Here is an 18,674-nt window from a genome sequence, read left to right as displayed (position 1 = left end):
TATAACTCAATGAGCCTTTAATAAGAATAATGATGTATGAAAAAATTATTCTATTAAGGAAAATAAAAAAAAATGTAAGGGAGGAGAAGATATTTTAATGATAAAATTAATAAATAAAAGTAAAATTATTCAATAATTTGACATATTGGCCTTAGGATGTGATAGAATGTTTGTCATTGGTCTGTTAAGAAAGATGGGGCTTATCTTTTTAGTGCTTATCAATGTGTTGTACATTACAATTAGGCATGGGAAATAACTCATTTGTGTTGTCTAAATTAGTGTAATTGTAACAACATTTTCTTCGCTGTATTTAATTGCTTATCAAATCATTCTTTTTTAAACGGAACAGAGCATGAAAGAACTTGGCGGGGCAGGTGGAGAAGGGAAAATTCTTTAAATAATACTAAATAGGGTAAAGCAAGACGAGTCAAAACTTAGTAGGTCAAGACCTGCACCATCCTGACTCGTTCTACTGTCATCCCTAAGCTCAACCTTAGAGTTAATGATTTCCATGGGAACCGAATTCCCGTGCTTTGGAAGCTTTAACGTCTTTTGATCGTTGAGGTAACTCTCTATAATGTCAAGGTGTGCAAAACCAAATATTTATCTAACATAAATAATATTTGACCTATATTTACAATATAATTTATGGCGAAGAGTGTTTTACTGACCCTGGCCGCATACAAAAGCTTCTTATATTGTGCAGCAGAGACTAAATGTGTATTGGAAACGTTGAGACTGACAATGGCACTAATTTTCCACTTTATGTGGCACTATGTTCATAAGCAACTTCCAATATTTGCAACAATCTAACTTTCAACTTTCTATTTTACCCACTAATGACATGCTTTTATGGCTACGGAAATCTCACTGCATGGTAAAAACGACAAGTTCCTAAAGTTTTCTTTCTTAATCAAACGCCACCACATGAATTGAAAGGGAGAGGAGGGGGTGCATTTCTGAACCAAAATATGCTAACAAGAGATTAGCAGTGCCTCTGTTGACAGAATGTTTCTATTTTTCTAACGAATTTATAACAGCATGAAGAGAGGTGTGTAATCTGATACTAACTGAAATTTGAATCCTGATATCTCTGCTGGTTCTTTTAAATGAAGGCGTCTAAAGCATCAAACGAAAAAACGCCTTGGAAAGATGAAAACTACAGTACAAACCATGTAATTTAGACAGCCAAAAGAAAATAGGGCAGATAGAAAAATAAATGTTATAGGTATAAACAAATTCTATACAATGAGCTCATCTTCAAGAAAATTGTACTCAAATGTGAACTCCTGCTTGATCCTCTGGCACCTGAGCACAAGTACAACGATGAACTCAGTCATGAAATCAGTTGAAACCACATTCACGTATGCATTTTACATAAATAGAGGAAATATCAAGTAAACCAAATCGCCCGGTCCCATAAGTATTCTCCTAATCTTTAGGTCATTTTTTTTCCTTCACCAAGGTGCAAGGGAGCGCGGAGGGGGAGCTTCCTTGCGAGTCATGCCAAACTCCTAAATTACTGTGTTGAACTTCCCAAACCAAGCTTGAGGAGTCTGTTTAAAACCATAGAGTGACCGATGCAATCGACATACCGGGCTACTAGATTCATCTCGAGCAACAAAACCAAGTGATTGCTCTCTATAAACATCCTTCTCAAGGCTAAGTTGCACAAACTCTTCACTTTCGATGCCGCATCCGTGTCGGATTCTCCAAAAATACACTACTTTTGGAGAATCCGACAAGCACCCGTTGACATTTTGGAAGAGTCCGAGCAACATAGTCTCAAGGTCACCATGGAGAAAAACATTTGTAATGTCCAATTCATAAAGAGGTCAATGGTCAACAGTAGTCATGGATAGAGAAAGATGGACAAATGTTATTTTAGCCAAGGGAGATAAGGTATCACAGTAATCACGCCCAAATATCTTAGAATACCCATTAGCAACAAGGGGAGCCTTAAGCCGTAGCATAGCCTTGTTATTTTTCTTAGTAAATCAAATGGAAAATTTAACACATCTTACCTCTATTAAAACAAACAAACCAAATATAGACAGTAACATAGGCTTGTTATTTTTAATTCCCATGAAAGTCCGTCAATTGAATATCAAAACAGAAGCATTTTGGAATACAGTAATCAAATCAAACAAAGTATTATATAGTGGCGTACCATCCATGTTGTTCATCATTGGCAATGTGGAAATCAAAGTAGACATATGTTCCCTGTTCAAAGTCATCAGTGGCAACAGTTGGCTCCTCATGCCGCTGAAACCATGTGTTATACTTTCTGTGATACCTCCAAGACTGTTTCTTCAACTCCTTAGCAGCCAGGTACTGCTGATAAGTATTCTGCAAAGGGTAATCAAAGAACAAGATAAATATGATCTCTAAGATTGAAAAAGGCCATCAAAAACCAACGCCAATTACAGTTGCACCTGTTGGTAGTAAAATGCAAAGAACAGAGTGTCAGTGCCATAGTTATCAGCTCCAAGTCTTTCCCAGAAGCCAGGATTATTGACAATGGGAGCCTGTACTTGGGGATAGCTTGAAGGGGTAACTGCAGGGTGCCTCTGAAGCAACGGCAAAAGATAAGTTCATATTAATTTATTTACCAAGTAGCACAGTGGATGAAGTATTGAAGTTTACCGGTGTATAGCTCTTTGCTCGTTCGGAATCTTTGGCCAGAGGAAGTTTGTGAAAGGCAGATTCAAGCATCTGCAAGTTATATAATTGGTCATGCATTCCTGAAGAATTTGCAGAGGACGCACTCAGGCTATCACCAATTGCTCCAAGGTCAGCAACACTCCTTCGACCAATAACCCCAAGACTTCCAGATGACTGACTGGATTGCAAAGGTTGCCCAGGAGATAGATCTGTATCCCTTGGCCTAGGGGATGCTTCAGCAACAGAGCCAGTGACTCCTCCCTGCATCTAAGAATCTTTTACAAGTGACTAACAGACTACTAATTTGGCCTACAGAAAGACGAAAAAAGTAAAAAAAATTAACAAGACGGAAATGGGTGCATCAATGTAATTTAAATAAAGATCAGTTGAGTCGGTGCTCTTTAAAACAACCTAATTAGCATCAAATCCGAGACATACTTCATCCTAGCAATCCTAATTGCTTATCAATCTCATGTCATTAACCATATCCTTTACCATGCCCCCATTGCTTGTCTAATCTCAAGTCAAACACATTGAGGAGAAAAAGGAGAGAACGAGAGAGAGAGATCAGAATCCTCAACTTCCTATCAATCACTTGAACTCCCTATTCTAAATCCTCAATCATATTCCTCCTTTCATTCCCTCATCCACCCCGAGGAAAGAAGCTTATCTATCTGTTAGGGAACACTCAACCACCTAAATTATACTTTTGGCTTCTAACAATGACCTTTTCACCATGAATTATCCTTTCACAACCATCCAATTAAAAGACGATGGACCCATGGAGCCAAACCAGTTCTACTAGATGTCAATTGGGAGTTCTTGCTGAAAATCCTTAAAAGACATGGGTTCTGGTAACAAATGGGTAAACTGGATAAGATTTTGCATTTCTAATGTTAAATTCTCAGTACTGATTAATGGTGGGCCTAAAGGTATTTTTCAATCTCAAAGGGGGCTTAGACAAGGTGATCCTTTGCCACCTTTTCATTCTTGATAGTCATGGAAGGAATTAATCATATGATTAAGGTCGCACAGTTGAATGGTTGGATCAAAGGCTTTGGATCTCAACCAAGTGCCATTGAAGGAATGGAAATATCTCATATTTTGTATGGCCGATGACTCCAGTATTTTGTGAAGCTGATGTGGTACATATCAGACATCTCAGAGCCATCCTAACTATTTTTGAAGTTTTGACAGGTTTACATGTTAACTGGCCAAAGAGCCTTCTTTATTTGATCAATGATGTTCCAAATTTTCTATCTCTGGCAGGTACCATTGGCTGTCAGGTGGGAGCTCTTCCTACAATTTATTTGGGGATGCCTTTGGGGGCAAAAAACTGTTCTATCGAAATCTGGAATGAGGTTATAGAAAGGTGTGACAAAAAATTGTCAAGGTGGAAATCCCAGTATCTTTCTCTAGGTTGGGGGATTAACTCTCATTAATTCAGTTTTAGATGTTCTTCCTACTTACATAATGTCTATCTTTCCATTACTCAAAGGGGTCAAGAAAAATGACAGATTGAGAAGAGACTTTCTTTGGCAAGGCAACAAAGAGAAGAAAAGCAATAATCTAGTTAAATGGGAGGCGATAACCTTGACCAAGAAACATGGTGGTTTGGGCATAAAGAACCTGAGTCTGCATAATAGAAGTCTGCTACAAAAATGGCATTGGAGGTTCAATAATGAGGACAGTGCACTGTGGAGGAAATTCATATCCCAGAAATATGGAATGTTGAACCTGTGGACCACAAATGATGTTAATAGTCCCTAATCCCTATGGTAGTAGTGTGTGGAGAACCATCATAAACCAATGGCAAAATTACTGGAAAATGTGTAGATTATTGTGGGACATGGAAGAAAAACTGATTTTGAGCTGATCACTGGATTGGGTGGAGTAATCTGAAGTCTATGTTTCCAATTTTTTATCCTAGAAGTCTCCAACAGCATGTAATGATCAACCAAATGTGGAGTCAACTAGGGTGGAATATAATCTTTAGAACAGCTCTTAATGACTGGGAAGTAGAGAGTTTCATCACACTACGTCAAATATTGGGAACTTTCGGTGGATGCACTGAATCTACAGACAGACTCAGATGGAAACTAAACAGTAAAGGGGCCTTCTCAGTAAAGTCAGTGTATTGGCAGTTGAAGCAAAGAGGTCCTGTAAAGGAGAAATGGCCTTGGAAACAAGTCTGGAAAGTAAATCCCTATGAAGGTGTCATTCTTTGTCTGGTTGGCAATTAGGAAAGCTTGCCTAACTCTAGATAAGCTTCAAAGAAGAGGTCTTCAGATTTGTTCAAGGTGTCTTTTGTGTGAACAAGAGGGTGAAAACAATGAAGACTTAATCCTACACTGCAGGACAGCTATCAATCTGTGGCACATGCTCTTTCGTATTTTGGGAATAACTTGGGTAACCTAGTTCTATTTTGGCACTGCTGAACAATTGGTGGAGTATTGGAAATAGAGGTGGGGAGGACTGGTGGAAGATCATTCCTACTTGCATTTGGTGGACAGTGTGGAAATAAAGAAATGGTAGACATTTTAAAGCCCCAGCAGTTCTATCTAGAAACTTAGAATGAATTATCTTAGCTTGTCCTTTTTTGGTTTAAACAAAATATGTGTATAGGGTTCTGGGCAGGGGGGATTAAGCACTCTTTCGATGCTTGTAAAGTTTCCAACTTAGCACCTTTTTCTGGGGTGGCTAAGCTTCTTCTTTTTTTGGAATTGGTAACTTCATATACTTCCCACAAACAGTACATAGGTTGTACTGAAAACTATATTTACAAAGTTACTTCAAAATCCTACTAACTCCTACCCAAATTGAATCTAGAACATCAATTATGGAGATAGTGTCATTTGAATATGTTTAGTTACACCAAAAACATAGTAACAAAAGGCAGTGTAGCTTAATCTTTTGCATACTATTCTCTATGCTATCAAAACATCTAGCATTCACCAGATACAAGCACAGACAGTTCTCCATCTATCTCTGTTTTTTGCTTGCACACTAGCATCCTCCCAGCTCTGGATTTTACTGAATACAACTACTACTTGTCTCAAAAAAAAAGTTCTACTAACTCATTCAGCACTAAACTACTTTTGCCTATTGATTCCAAAACATACCACTTCCAGAACTTCAAATTTTACTCGAGCTGCTCAGTCAAACTTGAGTAGTAGACAATTAATATACAGAAAAGGGTCAAATATATCCCTATACTATCAGATATAGTCTAAATATACCCCTTATTTATACTTTCAATTCAAATATACCTCTTGTGTTCTACTTTAGGTTCAAATCTACCCCTCCCATTATACTTTGGCACAAATTTAACTTTAAGGGAGGGACAAGTGTCAAGATGAAGATCAGAATCAAATGACCCACCCCCAATTTTAAATACCCAATTTAAAAAAAAAAAAAAAACTAATCATTAAACCCGATACGTCCTAGTCTCTTTACTTTTCATCTTCTTTTTCTCTTTTCATTACCCAAAGCTTCAACTTAGACAGGGAGACCCTATGTCACCTTTTTTGTTCCTACTAACTATGGAGGGTCTGAACCACATGTTCAGAACAGCAAAGGTAAATGGCTGGATAAAAGGGTTCAGTGCTCAAATAAGGAGAGGTGATGATCTGGAAATCATACATCTTTTCTATGCAGATGATGCCCTGGTTTTTTGTGAAGCAGAAGTGGCACAAATCAGACACTTGAGAGCAATCCTTACAATATTTGAGGGCATTTCAGGGCTTCATGTTAACTGGTCAAAAAGTTTCCTCTTCCCAATTAATCAGGTAGACAATCTACAAAGTCTAGCTGAGAATCTGGGATGTCAAATAGCCTCTCTGCCCACGAAGTACCTGGGTTTGCCTCTGGGGGCCAAAAACAAGGAGTTGGAGGTATGGAATGAGGTGATGGAGAGATGTGAGAACAGGCTATCAAGATGGAAAAGTCAGTACCAATTACTAGGGGGTAGATGTTAACTGGTCGAAAAGTTTCCTCTTCCCAATTAATCAGGTAGACAATCTACAAAGTCTAGCTGAGAATCTGGGATGTCAAATAGCCTCTCTGCCCACGAAGTACCTGGGTTTGCCTCTGGGGGCCAAAAACAAGGAGTTGGAGGTATGGAATGAGGTGATGGAGAGATGTGAAAAAAGACATTCAAGATGGAAAAGTCAGTACCTATCACTGCGGGGTAGGTTGACTCTCATCAAGTCAGTTTTAGATGGGTTACCTACCTACATGATGAGTCTATTTCCAATACCCAAGAGCATTGTGAAGAAAATCAACAGAATGAGAAGATCCTTCATTTGGCAAGGGAAAAAAGAAAAGAAAGGCTACAACCTGGTGAAATGGGAGACACTCACTTTGAGCAGAAAACAAGGTGGCCTTGGCATGAGAAATCTTAGCATCCAGAATAATTGCTTGCTACAAAAATGGCTATGGAGATTTTGTACTGAAGATGGAGCCCTATGGAGAAGATTCATCGCAGGGAAATATGGCTTGTTTAGCCAATGGACTACTGAGGAGGTGATGGGGTCGTTTGGATGCTGTGTGTGGAAGACAAATCAGAAGGTTGTGGCCCAGTTCAATAACAATATTTATATTAGTGTGGGCAATGGTCTGAAAACAGATTTCTGGAATGAAAATCTGGAAAGGGGATGATAGCCTGAGGAACTTATACCCAAACCTCTACACCTTGAGCTTACAAAGATCTGCTACTATTGCTCAACTATGGAGCCAACAAGGGTGGAACTTAGTGTTCAAGAGGGCTTTGAATGACTGGGAAATTGAGGATGTGGCCAGGCTACTAGAGGTGCTAAACACCCCTCCAGCCATATCTCAAAGAAAGGATAAACCAATTTGGAAGTTACATAGCAAAGGAATGTTCACAGTCAAATCCTGATCCTGCTACTGGAGGATAAATGTCAATCAGTCAGTGACTAAAAAATGGCCTTGGAAGCTAGTGTGGAAGACAAGAAGCCCATTAAAAGTAGCATGTTTTGTCTGGTTGGTCATAAGAAAAGCTTGCCTTACACATGAGGCATTACAAAAAAGGGGGATGCAGTTTTGCTCAAGATGCTTTATGTGTGAGCAGAAGCAGAAGTAAATTTTCATTTGTTCATTCACTGTAAAGCAGCTTCAAAATTGTGGAATATGTTTTTGTGTATACTAGGGGTTAGCTGGGTGATGCCAAAGACAACCATGGAGCTCCTTAATAGCTGGACAAGAATTGGCAACAGAGGGAAAAGTGAAGATTGGTGGAAGACTATTCCAGCCTGTATATGGTGGACTCTATGGAAAGAAAGGAATGCTAGGTGTTTTGAAGGACAAAATGATAGTTTTCAGAAGATAGAAATGAAATGCTCAAGTCTTTTATTTTTTTGGTGTAAGCAAGAGTTGGTAGGGGAAAGCATAGAGATGGTCGATTTTAAAGGAAACTTGTAATTCTGTATGGCTTTTTGAGGGTGTGCCCACCACCCTGTCGGATGTAAGTTTCCAATTCATCATCCCTTGGATGATGAATTTTTTGTGAATACAAAGTTACCCTTATCTCAAAAAAAAAACTTGTTCTTTCATGGGTATTTTGATTTTCCTCTTCAACTTGTTGAACTTATCATCAATAAATATAAATACAGTCCCCTTAGATGAATATCATTCTTTAATAGGTTCTATGAGGTCTTCTGTTGTGGCACCCCCCACCCCCTTTGTTCTGAACGTGTGAATTATATGTACATGTACCTTTCTTGTAGGCCAATTAATTTAATTTATATGTAGCTTCTTTGGATGTGGCTCATTTTATATTTTTGGGTTTGCAAATTGTTTTCTTATGGCAAGCTGCAAGCAGCTGATAGCTACGGTTTCAGTTATATTTCTGATGTTTTGTTCATTTATTAGTGCTTGAATGTAAATGCTGCCAAATTTTTTTAAAAAATTGAAGAAAAAACTGAAATCCATCAGGAAAGAACAAAATTTGAAGCTTTGGGTATTGAAAAGAGGAAGAAGATGAAAAGAAAAGAAAATAGGGCGGGTCGGGTTAAACGGGTGGGTTTCTTCAAAAAATAGGGCGGATCATTTGATTCTGAGCTTAACATGTGTCCATTAAAGTTAAGGACAAATTTGTGTCAAAGTATAATGGGAGGGGTATATTTTAACCAGAAGTATGACGAGAAGGGTATATTTGAACCGAAATAGTGAGGGTATATTTGAATTAGTTCTGATAGTATAGGCGTATATTTGACCCTTTTACAATTAATATATTAGACAACCACATTCTCTCAAGTGAGTAATAGGCCTCTAAGATATGTTATTCTGAATCACTAATAACAAATTATTTGAAACGATATTAAAAATACAGTAAGTTGGGAATTAACATGTCCATCAACTAAAATTAAATATCCATCTTCCACTCTATCAACAATCACATGGGATAAAGTTAAATCAATTTAATATTGGAAGCCAGATCAGTGAAGGATATTTAACTCACTGGGGTATCTAATCCATATGAAGCCTTCATATCATCCTCATTCAAAAGATTTTTCCCGAGCCCAGCATTTACAGAAGAATCGGCAGAAGAATCCTCAGGCAAAATCTGTTGTTGCTGCAACTCTTCAGCTTTTGAGTGGCCTACATCTGCGACCATTGTATTTATAAAAGCATTTTAAGCGTTCATGAATCATGTATCAAAGAACATTATAGAACTATCTTTTGCTTCAAATGCCACAGAAGATAAAACTTTTTCTTTGATTCTTTTCAGTTGTCCATTAGGTACAGAATATCACCATTACAAGTTGAGCTATTTCCTTTTATTAGTAACCTCACTCCAACTACAATTTTCAAGAAAATAGACCACTTCGATCATCTCCTCCCTCCACACAGTCCCATTCCTAGGGCTCTGCAACTGTCAATCAGTCAATTGATGGTGAAGAAAATACAGTCCGCCTCTCCTACTTCATCCAAAATTAACAATGATTTTATTCTCCTAATTGGCAAAGCAAAAGAATTGGACAACAAATCTAATACTCCCTCCACTTCAATTTGTTTGGCCTAATTTGACTTGGCACGTAGTTTAAGAAAATAAAGAAGACTTTTGCATCTTGCGGTCTTAGATTAAATATATGTCAAACGTACCAAAATGTCCTTTAATTTTGTGGTCATAAACATGTAATGTGGAAAGTCGGAATTAAAAAGCTGCTAAAAAAGGAAAGAGTCATTCTTTTTTAAATGGACGAAAACAGAAGTATGTCAAACAAAAAGGGAAAGAGACATTCTTTTCTAAACGGACTAAAAAAGGAAGTATATCAAACAAATTGAAATGGAGGGAGTAGTTAAAGGCAAAAGAAGAGAAGAGCCTACGAAAAAAATTATGATCTTAGTTCATTAAACCATCACAAGCAACTAATATTATCTTATTAAAAGTACCATCTCAAGTAACTAGCAAATGCAAACCCTAGCATCCCCATCTTCAAAGAGACACCAAATATCTTCCTAGAGACGAACACAAGAAACTAGCAAATGCAAGCCCTAGCATTCCCATCTCCTCAGTGACAATAAATATCGCCCTAGAGACCAGCTTTTCCATCTCCTTTCTCCTACCTAACTTCCCCAGCTCACCAACCACCCCTTCCCCTCCCACCCAGAAACAACAAAAAAACATTGGACTGGCATTTAAGAACCAGAGAAAAAAGGAAAAGAAAATAAGCAAATCAATCATCTCAGTGCAAGAGCTGGTGGCATTGTCACCCAATAGGTAAGGTGGAGGTAACAATGTTATCTAATCCACTACACATCGTGCAAGTTGCTTTGATGATATCAACTGGTGTTTATCTTGAGAACTTCATGACTCGATCCAAATAGCAGGTGGAATTTGAATTAACTAGTGTTTATCTAGTGAATCCTAATACTTGATATATACGAAAGGTGGAGTATGCCTAATACGGCTGTTATGGGATTTACTCAAGAGAAAGTGAGTTCAAAGCATCTTGATTCCTCTTACTAGTTCCAAACTCTACTCAGGTGCCAGATCTATTATTTGTCAACAAAATGCCTAGTTCTTCAATTAATACAGCAAATGAGATGAATGGATAATGTCAGTGTGGCTAGAAAGAGGACGAGAGGGGATAGCTCCACCCCAAATGGAGATGTATCAAGAGGGAAACTCTAGCAAGAGCAATCTCTAATCCCTAGCTGCCAAATGAATTTTACAGAATTTTCATAATTCCATTACACAGTTACAGTCTCAGGAATTCTTATAATTTCAGTCACAGGTAACTCAGGTACCACCACGTACCTAAATATACAAAAGGAAATAAAAAGGGAAGAAAAGGACACATGATTTCGTGAAATCAAAGGCTCACATAAGTTTTATTGTTAAGGCCTACAAATATTAGAGGTTGGGGAGAAACCTTTGCTTCCAAGTACTATTGTTAAGGTCTGCATGATTGTTTAAGTCGGCATCTCACATAAGTTTTATTGTTAAAACCAACAAATAAATATTGGAGGTTGGGAGAAACCTTTGCTTCCAAGTACTATTGTTAAGGTCTGCATGATTGTTGAAGTCGGCATCTCATACAGATATGTATCATTCTGTCACCTCTCATGTACATATACTTGAGTTGAGGACACACTGATATACCCAAAACAAATAATTTATCCATACTTGAAACAAAGTTGTGACGCCCTAAATAATTTCTCATGAAATATGTCATTATAATAAAGATTAAACCCAAAAACTGTCCTCAATCTCCTATTACTACCTGTGGTTGGGCTAAATTGATGTTCCCACTACACTCCATATCCCAAAACTTTTAACTGTTATTGCTTATCTTATGAAAATAGACTTTGGCCCTAAGTCAACCTCAATAGACTTCGGGCATAACTCAACCACAAAGCTAGCACATGAAGGGAAGACAGTCCAAGACCATATAAGAAAAGAACGACCCAAAGCCAGTCCTCACCATACTGTTGGCATTGCTAATTGTTCTGCCACAGAGTAAGCTTTCCCGAATATGACAGATGCGGAAGTGGCTAAAGAAAGGAAGAAAGTTGTTGGACAAGAGTATAAACGAGGGTATTTAGTATTTTGAGAATTGACAATATTGAAAGAAATGGTCAAGGGTAGTAAACTTTTTTAGGTGTTGCTCTACTAAAGTAATCGACCTAACCATCAATTCCCATAATCAAGGTTTGGTTATCACTCCTTGTGGACTTCATTATCCATACTTTTTTTACTTTATTTTTCTAGACATGTAAGTCAGCCAAGCAAATCCTTTGGAATGTCCATTAAAGGTGATTCGGGGAGAGGATTTCCAACATTCACCATCAAGAGGGGCACTAAAACACTCTGGTCTAGGATGGCAAACCTCCACTCCAGAAGGGTAGGTTCCATACCAACAAAACCTCTTCTCTCAGAATCCGCTCATCTCACTCCAGAAGGGTAGGTTTCATTTTATTTACGATCAAAAAATTATTTCATTATCATCCCTCAACCAATGTGGGACACTTAACACCGCGCCAAAGCTGAGGACTGAAAATTTGGATCGTGAACAACATATCATGGTATCCCAGTGTTGGATAAACTAAAAATTGAGTTAAGTCTCACACTGATACTATACCATGATCAAAAAATGGGTCATGGGCCTAACTCAACCCCAAAGGTTAGCTAGCTCATGAGGTGAGAAATTCCCTAAACCATATATGGAAAGATAACAACCTCACACTCTCAAATAAGGGAAGTTAACAACCTGCTGATATCTCTTAAGTTTATATCAGTATCCCCCAAAAAGACATTTCATTCACTTTAAATTAAATTTCAGCAATTTATTCAACGTGAACATTGGCTTTTTAACATACGAATATGCGCATGCATCAACTTTGACAGATTTTCTAGTATTGATAGTAAGTAACGACACAACTATTTATATTCATATATCAACTCTTGGCAACTAACAATATAATGAAAATCCAAAGACGTGTCAAACTCTATAAATAAGAACCTTCAGGAAAATCAGACTAAAAGCAATCTTCACATGTATTCTCCACATTACTATCATCGGCTCACTTTCCCTTTCTCCAAGGAACATAATTAAGAGGTTTAAACAAAGAAATATGGTTACTATCCAAAGACGTGTCAAATCTCTATAAATAAGAACCTTCAGGAAAATCAGATTAAAAGCAATCTTCACATGTATTCTCCACATTACTATCATCGGCTCACTTCCCTTTCTCCAAGGAACATAATTAAGAGGTTTAAACAAAGAAATATGGTTACTTGATAAACTAATACTAGTGTGTTTCTTATTATAAAGAAGGTAGGAAAAGATAACAGCAAATATCAAACTGGAAGAAGAAAAGAACAAAATAAATAATTCAAAATGGAAGGCAGAGAAAAGAAACAGTAGGTACAAAGATGGACTTCCTGCATGACTTTCATCATCTTTGAGACAACTAAAACAAATACAAGATAAAAGATTACTTATCTAAAACCAATTAAAGAATAGATCAATTTAAATTTACACATAAAAAAAAGGAAAGCCTCTTGTTTTTTATAAAGAAGCAGGAAACGAATGAAACCAACAAACCGGACAAGCCTCGCAAATTAAATTTTGTTACAACTTAGCCCAGACCAAACGGGCTCAATACAGAAGGCAATCATATGACAGAAATTGACGCCAAAAGTTGTGCACTCAAACCTGGTTGTTGCTGCAAAGATGCAGATGAGGCAATGTTGTTAATACCAACTGCTTGGGCCCCAACTCCCAGTCCAAGTTGAGGAGCGACAGAGGAGCTTTGAGAGTTGAACTGAAACAATAGAATCAGGTAAGAGCACATAAAAAAACCAAGCATCCAGCATACAAGTATGAAGGAAACCGATGCAACATGAAATAAAGTGTGATAAGCCCAAAAACAGAAGCAGACTCTCGAGTTCGTACCCAACTCACTATATTCCCTTTAATTCTCAAAAAAAAAAAAAAAAACTCACTATATTTCCTCTTTCTGGTTAAATGGATTTTATCATCCTCTTACGGTACCAGACCAGTGTTATCAAAGGCGCGCTTAAGCCCTGAAGTGAGGCTCAAAACATGTTAAGCGCTTTGCCTCGCTTTATGTGCGCTTCAGTGTTGTCATCAAGGTTCTAAGGCAAACTTTTCCTTGCCAATGAGCCTCTTATGAAGAAGTGACACTAAACAATTGATATTTCACTTTATCATTAAAAAAATTCAATTTCTTTGGTCATAAATGTGTCATTCATGTTTATAATTATTAGTCTTGGACTAAACATATATTTTTGTATTTTTTTCTCCCTTTGCGTCTTTTTTCATTAAAGCCCACACTTTATTTGCGCTTTGCGCTTAAAGCCCCCACAGACCTTAGAGCTTTTTTGCGCTTTTCGCCTTTGATAACACTGTACCAGACTAGAAAATTCTTACAGTGTTAAACAATGCAATAACATTGATATTCTCAACTGATGTAGAACCTATGGAATGAAATCTAGAAGATACCTTTTTCATGTATACAAGGGGTATGACAGTAACAGTACTTCTGTTTTCAACATTAAAGATTTTTTGTCATATATTAACAAGTCCACTGAATCTAAAAGCAATACTTACGCCCCAATTGTTTTCACATAATGGAGGTCTGAATCAAAACGATTAAGACCTTAAACCAATAAGTGCATTTGTTTTATTTAGATTTAACCACTTTAGGGGTCTGAATGTATCGGAATCATTCAAATTCTGAACGTAGTCTTAATATTATGAAGAGGTCATTTAAAGATTTTTTACAGAGATGAGTATTCACCACAAATCTATCCACAACCACCCTCAGGCAGCCACAGACACTGCCAACCAGCTGCCAGTACCAACCACTTCCACCATCACTGCCAACCACAGCCACCGCCTACCACAACTGATCACTACCATACCAACCAGCTCCACCGCAACCACCAATACCATTGTCAACCGCCACCACTTGACCAGACAACTGTCACCTTACAACAACATACCCAGTGACAGACTGACATACAACTATCACCTTGCGGCATAATAAATTAATAATTTTAGATATAATATATAAAATATTTATTTGAATTTTATAATTATTATTGTTTTGACAAAAATAAATTACAAACATGTAGTTATTGAGAAAACAAACAGTCCCACTCATTCCGCATACAAATCCAAACACACATCTTACTAATATGCATTCAGATTCAGACGTCATTATCTTAATTAAAACTAACGACCCTTTAACAAAGGAAAAGTTCACAAAAAAGACAAGGGAATCGACGACAACAGAGGTGCACAGTGAAAAAGGGTGTGCTAAAAGTTTTAAGGAAAATATGGCATTGAAGTAACAAAAGATTATGTAATGAAGGGAAACAAGGTAATCCAACTAACTCAAAAGAAACAAATATCATGCACAACCATTAAACAACACCTGTGGCAAAAGTGGATTCTGTTGCTGGGACGAGAACTGCTTAAGGTTTCCACCACTAAATGGAGGTACGCCAAGAAGATTACTCTGACCTTGCTGCTGTACTTGCTGAAATTTTTGCAAAAACTTCTCCCTCTGGTCAGGTGCAATTTCAGTTCTTCCACGGAATTGTCCCTGAAATCCCAAGAAACAAATTGAAATGAAACGATACCTGTTGAAGCAGTTGAATACATAATAGTCTAGGAAAAAAGGTAGAAACCTTGGGAAAAGATTAAATCACAGTAATAGCACACACACCCCAAAGTATGTTATCAAAACAAAAAGGAAATAAAAACTTTAAACACGTTTGAGATCATGCCATGACATATCCTTCTGAATTCTTAAAGCAGTCCATATATTGAGACAGATTGTCTTCGTGACAGGCTGCCACCACCCCGCATCAATTTAGGCAAAAAGAATTATATTTCAATATGGATGAGGTGCTCATAGTTTTTAAAATATAAGTATATAACACTCCAATTGCATAAGAATAAAGATATAGAATGAAAGCATGTTTCAACTAGTAAAGAAGATAGCAAGGTCGAACAGTTTTTAAGGATATGTGAGCATTTAAAAACATATTTGAGAGGCTAATTACTTTTATTTTAAACTTGCAGCATGTGATAGTACATACAGGTACACATTTAAGTGGTGATCACAGAGCTCGCATAAATGATAGCATGGAAAACATACCGCTTCATTTTGATTCTGAAAGGAACTACCAGGCCTCCATTGCATACCAGGACCAACAGAAGGAGAGAAAACTCTACCAGTCATGACCGTAGCATCACCGAGAGTTGCCCCATCAGCAACACCAATTCCATCTGTAGCCTTAGCTGCTTGTGACATCATCATTCTGTTAGACAGAGGCGATACCAAAGGCTGTCCCATGCCGCTACTTCCAAGCCTCTCCTCTGAAACTAAGATATTTCTCTTTGTAACTTCAGAAGCAGAAGGAATAGCTCCTAGACCTCCATTGCCAGTAACTGAACCAGTAGAACCAAGTGCAATACTAGCCACGGGTTGGTTAGATAGAGCACCTCTACTAACACCCCTTAAAGCAGTTTCACTAAGGGCAGGGGAAGGCTTTCGAGCTGGGAAACTTGTCAAATCGTCTTCTTTTATTGCATTTGACATACTAGTTGGAGATAAAGCAGCAGCAGCAGCAGCACCTGCATGTTCCAAGAAACCACATCCAGAAGTTCAGCACACAAATAAACAAACTAGTTGATGTATCAGAATCTTTTGAGTAGAAGCATGGTTAGTACCCTGGGTTGCATGACTCCCAGCAGGCGTTGTCGGAGAAGAAGTAGCAACTGCACTACTTTTAGGAGGTGGGGTCCTAACAACTGTTTCGGAGCTACTGTCCTGTGATGCTACTTCATCAGACTGATCCTGAACACTAGCAGCTTGCTGTGCTAAAGATGTTACAGCCACCTGGAAAGCAAACCATCAATTAGTTCTCTACATTGGTAAGCAAAGGAACCCTGCAAACTTGGCAAGAATGGGTCTTAAACTTGCTGCCTACTAATTAAACAAGAAAATAAACTGTATTGAGTTGACAACAGAAATGTTGGAAAAGGTGAATAATAGTGTTTTCAAGGAATTCAACAGTTGCGTCAAAGAGCTATGGTGAGCAAGGGAAAGAGGGAAAGAGATCCTAGAGGATAATATTTGTGTTGGTGGTTTAGATGGTCAGTTTGAGGAATTGGCATCATAAGAATCAATTTACACATGCTACACCTCCCCGCAAAACTTTGAGAAGTAGAAGACTGAGTTGCTCACGCTCTTCACTTTCGGTGCCGCACCCCCATCAACACGACGTGGGTGTGAGTATGGGATCAGAATCGGATCTGGTCAACTGATTTTGGGTACTTAGACCGAAATTGACTGAGAAAATCAGGATAAAAGCTAAAGGTGAAATGGAAGAAAATGGAATACCTAGCATATAGAAATTGTGAGAAATATAGGAAAAGAATATTATTGAATTGTTGTTGTGTCTACATTATTACATTGAGACCCTATTTATAGACACTAGAATACAATCCTTTACTAAGCAGGATACTATTTAGTATTCCTATTTCTATTTGTATTTCTATTCCTATTCTAAATAGGATTGTATAAACCTATTCCTATTCTAATAGGATTGTATAAACATATTCATGTTCTAACACTCCCCCTCAAGCTAGTGCATACAATTCATGTATCTAGCTTGTTACAAATGTAATTAATGCGAGGACTGATGAGGGGCTTGGTGATATATCTGCAAGTTGATCAGTCGACTTCACAAAATTGACAGTCAATCTCAATGTGATTTTCTTCTCATTAAATACTGGATTTGATGCATATTGCCGATAAAACATAGAGTGATAAAATTACAGTGTTAAACTTCCTAAACCAAACGAGTGATAAAATTACAGTGTTGAACTTCCCAAACCAAACTTGCAAAGACTGTTTCAGACCATAGAGTGACTCACATAATCGACATGACCATAGAGTGACTCACATAATTGACATGAAAGGCTACTAAACTCCCCCTGAGCAATAAAGCGCTCAAAATCTAGTATAAAGTATATGGATCATGTTGGAATCAATAGATGAGTCGATATTAAACAAGAAAGTCACGGAAATATTGGCCAGAACATGCTCATACGCCGGAGTATTAGATTTGATGGCTGAAAGTGGTCACAATCTAAGAAATAAAATTATACGGGTAGGGTTGGAATGATGGCACGACCCAACTAGAAAATAGAAATTATACAGGAAAAGTCAGATTGATGGCACAACCCTATTGAAAAAGAGAAATAATATGGGTAGGGTCGGAATGATGGCACAACCGTACGTAAATTAGATTTGAGGAGTCACCGGAAAGACGAATGGAACTATGCAAATCAAATCTGAGGAGTCACCAAAAAGACACGGTGCTATGCAACTCAGATATGAGAAGTAGTTCGGAAAAATCCACGGTACTACACAAATTAAATATGAAAAGTAGTCCGGAGAGATGCACGGTGCTACGCAAATAAGATTTGCAAAAAAAAGGTAGTCACCGAAAGGATGGCACGGTGCTACACATATAAGATATTAAAAAGTAGTCACGGGAATGATGGCACAGTGCTACACAAATCAGATATGAGAAAGTAGTCACCGGAATGATGGCACAATCCTAAGTAGTCACTGAAATGATGGCACGGTGCTACACAAATTAATTATGAAAAAGTAGTCACCAGAAAGATGGCACGGTGCTACACAAATTAAACATGAAAAATAGTCACCAAAAAGATGACACGGTGCTACAAATTTTGATAGCATAATTGTTGGTCAGACGAGTGACATATATGGGTAATAGCCCCCCGCCGGCAGCGGAAACTCTTTGATTTTCTACCAAGATCGTAGAGGCTCTGATACCATATGAGAAATATAGGAAAAGACCATGTGAGAAATATAGGAAAAGAATATTATTGAATTGTTGTTGTGTCTACATTATTACATTGAGACCCTATTTATAGACACTAGAGTACAATCCTTTACTAAGTAGGATA

The 18,674-nt window shown here is 37.7% G+C and overlaps 1 protein-coding gene across 3 annotated transcripts in view; it reads right to left on the bottom strand.

The window, feature by feature from the left end:
- Positions 1 to 1,015: 1,015 nt before the first annotated feature.
- The window catches only part of LOC102595437 (general negative regulator of transcription subunit 3), a 33,429-nt gene continuing 15,770 nt past the window's right edge, over positions 1,016 to 18,674 (bottom strand). For 2 of the 3 annotated variants that reach the window (XM_006347967.1, XM_015309042.1), the window contains 9 exons: positions 16,401 to 16,569; positions 15,826 to 16,304; positions 15,097 to 15,267; positions 13,350 to 13,458; positions 9,146 to 9,291; positions 2,647 to 2,931; positions 2,436 to 2,570; positions 2,171 to 2,349; positions 1,045 to 1,308 (listed from right to left, as the gene is read on the bottom strand). In XM_006347967.1, coding sequence (XP_006348029.1) covers positions 1,242 to 1,308; positions 2,171 to 2,349; positions 2,436 to 2,570; positions 2,647 to 2,931; positions 9,146 to 9,291; positions 13,350 to 13,458; positions 15,097 to 15,267; positions 15,826 to 16,304; positions 16,401 to 16,569 — 1,740 coding nt within the window. In that variant the 3' untranslated portion in view covers positions 1,045 to 1,241. Of the gene's footprint in view, positions 1,309 to 2,170; positions 2,350 to 2,435; positions 2,571 to 2,646; positions 2,932 to 9,145; positions 9,292 to 13,349; positions 13,459 to 15,096; positions 15,268 to 15,825; positions 16,305 to 16,400; positions 16,570 to 18,674 lie in introns of all 3 variants that reach the window. The other variant, XM_006347968.2, reaches the window with a different exon arrangement.

The sequence above is a fragment of the Solanum tuberosum genome, unplaced genomic scaffold (genome assembly GCF_000226075.1).
Source record: "Solanum tuberosum cultivar DM 1-3 516 R44 unplaced genomic scaffold, SolTub_3.0 scf00097, whole genome shotgun sequence".
Taxonomy (NCBI): domain Eukaryota; kingdom Viridiplantae; phylum Streptophyta; class Magnoliopsida; order Solanales; family Solanaceae; genus Solanum; species Solanum tuberosum.
The sequence above is the reverse complement of the archived record's forward strand: the minus strand, read 5'-3'. Positions and strand labels throughout refer to the sequence as shown.